The sequence below is a fragment of the Ovis canadensis genome, chromosome X (genome assembly GCF_042477335.2).
Source record: "Ovis canadensis isolate MfBH-ARS-UI-01 breed Bighorn chromosome X, ARS-UI_OviCan_v2, whole genome shotgun sequence".
NCBI lineage: Eukaryota > Metazoa > Chordata > Mammalia > Artiodactyla > Bovidae > Ovis > Ovis canadensis.
In genome coordinates this window covers 25,634,820-25,637,970 of record NC_091727.1, presented here as the reverse complement: position 1 = coordinate 25,637,970, position 3,151 = coordinate 25,634,820, and the positions used below count along the sequence as shown (strand labels likewise).

At 56.1% G+C, this 3,151-nt stretch overlaps 1 protein-coding gene across 1 annotated transcript; it reads right to left on the bottom strand.

The window, feature by feature from the left end:
* Positions 1–235: 235 nt before the first annotated feature.
* Positions 236–1,621, bottom strand: LOC138930632 (melanoma-associated antigen B17-like). The gene has a single exon (XM_070291139.1). It carries the CDS (start codon positions 1,619–1,621, stop codon positions 236–238), a length of 1,386 nt encoding a protein of 461 aa, XP_070147240.1.
* Positions 1,622–3,151: the final 1,530 nt, after the last annotated feature.

The window sequence follows — 3,151 nt, the reverse complement described above, 5'->3', positions numbered from 1 at the left end:
AACACCTCCCTCATCTCTTTATCTACTTTGAATCATCTTTCCCTGGATATTTCTCCGTGGATAAAGGGGAAAAGATACATATTTTGTTAAAATGAACTACAGGTAAACTCCCTTACTACTTAAAACTGTAAGAACACATGGGTATTGTTCCCTCCACCCCTACCACTCTGCGCTATTTAGGAGCATGATTGCTGTCTTCCAACACAAAGGGAACAAAGTGCCCAGGCCTCCCTCCTTAGATGTGGGAAGAGCTGCAGGACTTGGCCCTGGAAGGGGCACTGGCCTCAGCCATAGCTGGATCCTGCGTTGCACCTCTCAGCCCTGCTCTCTCCGCCTGATCTCTCAGAGCCTCGTCATAGAGGTCTTGGAAGGAACTAAGGACCATATCATGGATCTTGGCCAGAACCTCCAGCACCTTCATCTTACTGGTCTCAGCACAAGCTCTCGGGCCCCACAGGAACTCGTAGCACAGAGGATCACTATTGGGCACCTGGAGGTACTTCAGGGACTTCTTCTGCACCAGATCTTTGGTGATGAGCCTTCTGGGCTCCCCAAAGATCGGGTGCTTCCTCCCAGCATAGACCCCCAACACACTGAGGAATTCCCAGACCTCCTCCTCGGTGGCCCGGTTCCCCTTCATGAAGATGAACCCCAGGAGCACCATGGGGAGACCAGACTTGGGCAGCCCCTTCTCATCATTCGGACCTTCGTCACCCCCGAGGCTGAGCTTGCTGATGAGGACGTAGATGTTCCTGCTGCGGTTGACTTCCTTCAGCTCCAGGCCAAACACCAGCTCCATGCACTCAGAGGCTCTCCTGAGGATCTCGGAGAAGTGCTGCCTATACTTCCTGTTGATGACTGTCAGCAGGGCGTTCTGCATGATGGGCTCCTTCTTGGTGTCCTTCTCCAGCAGGAACTCCACCAGCATGCTGGCCTTCCTGGCCAGAGGATCTTTGCGAGTGCTCTGAGTGGCAGGGGCTGCCTGGGAGGCACCTGCACTTTCCTCCTCTGGGCCCTGGGCACCTTCATCAGATCCTGCACAGGAAGGCCCTGCATCAGGAGAGCTAGTGGCCGAAGCTCCCTGAAGCTTCTGGCTTTCACCAGCAGCAGGGGAGCTCGGGAGAGAACCCTGAGGGCCAGAAAAGGGGGAGGAGGGGCACTCTTCTGCAGCTGCAGCAGCACTGGCCTGGGCCTCCTGGGGACACTGAGTGTCCCTCCGGACCTGGTAGTGTTTCACACAGGCATGGTACTTACTGTTGTGCCTCCAAGGCATGATGACACTGGTCACGGACTGCAGGTGGGCGTGAAGGCACCGAGGGCACCTAAAGTAAGGACAAGGAGATTCTGTGAGCACCTTCACCGGGGAGAGTCCTCCCCGACTTGAACCAAGGCTGCCTCTGAGGGGTCTTTCAGGCCAGTGCTCTAGGACCCACAGGGCTCCTGTTCTCCTGGTGAGCCTATCCCCTGAGACCCCTGAGGAAGATATGAGAGTGAGCACTGGGGCACAGTCAGAGAGCCCTGCCTGATTGTTAGAGGGGGGCCTGTCGGGGCTGGCAGGGGAGGCAGGTTCTCTTAATTCACATTTAGAATCAGGATGAAAATTGGGACAAGACTCCCCCATATCTGAACCCCACCCCCACCCCAACTCTGCACACACCCTGTTCCCTCTCCTGCTCTGAAGCTGACACTGCCTCCTTTCTTGTCACTCCAGAGGAAGAGAGGAGGGACTGCTCAGCCCTCCACCAAAGGGTCCCGGGATCTGCCCTTTTGCTGTCTGGCAGCTGCCCCTTTATGACTACACTCTAACTTCCCTTCTCACACCGCAGCCGCCCTTCCCTGTGTTTGGCCAGGAGGAAATGCTGAGCACAGGGGAGGGTCCTGAGTGGTCCATGTGATGGGAAGGATGGTCGTCACCCTGACTTCTCCCGAGCCCTGACATCCTCCCTCTGCTGACTGGCTGCCAGCTCCTTAGACCATGGTCCCCTCCTCTCTGTGTCCCCCTCCTCTCTGTGTCCCGTGCCCTCAATCACAGTAAGGGAGCCCCTCATTCTTTAGAGCTGCTGGGGTGCTGCCCGGATGGTCCACGTCTGAGTTGCCGTGGGTGGGGTGTTACGTGTAGCCACCGTTCTGGGGCGTGGAGACCCTCAGTCCCCCCGAATGTTTTGCCTTCACTCCACAGGGCTCGGGGCTTTTACTCTATTGAGCAGAGCCGAAGTTCAGCAGAGCCTAACCCAGGCATTCTTTCCTGACACCCCCTAGGGGTTAGCAGATGGTCTTGGGGCCTAAGAACTAGGCTGGATCCTCTGGTCTGAGAGCAGGGGCAGGGTGGCCTGAGGTTGTGCGGTCCCCTCTTTTTGGCCGGAAAAGGGGTTGGGGGTGCGGAGATGTAACTCACGTCACCTCCAACTTTGACAACTGATAAGACTTGGGACTCCTCTGTCTGGTCACCATCCACAGCAGCTCTCAAAGATGGCGCCACACTCCAGCGTGTTTAGGAAGATGTCACTTCCTGTCATGCACATCTGGGCCCCAGGAGGACACCAGGGGTGGGGCCTTGATGGGTGGGGTTCCAGGGGAGTTTCCTGCAGCATTGGCATGGGAGTTTTCCTTGACTCTTAGGGAGTCCTGGGACGTCACTGTGATGAGCTCAGTCAACTGGCCTCACTCCTTGCCTCTCACTTCTGTCAGCAACCCTGGCAGAGAGTATTTAGGAGTACGAGCCTAAAAGCCTTCATGGAGCTCTGGAGACTGACAGCGAGGTCTCTCTGGGGCCCCTTCTTCTGTGCTGAGTGATGCTCTCTGTTCTTTGTGTCTTCCCTTGACCACTGTAGGTGCTGGGCTAAGGCCCATCTGCTGACCTCAGGACAAAGCCTCACATGGAAGACATCAAATCCCCAGACTCCTGGTGTGAAGTGCACGTACGTCTCATCTGGACACTTCTGCCTGATGCTTATCTGGACACTTCTGCCTGGGGCTTCCTGGAAATGGCTGAAGCAGGTAAGATGAGCTGAGAGTGAAGGATGGGAGACTATCTTCTGTGGTGTGGAACCCCTCACATGTCACTCAGGATCTTCATATTGACTGCTAGCAAGGCCTGGAAATCCTTCCCTTTCTGGCATGAATCCACCCCTGTCCCCAACCATGCCCCACA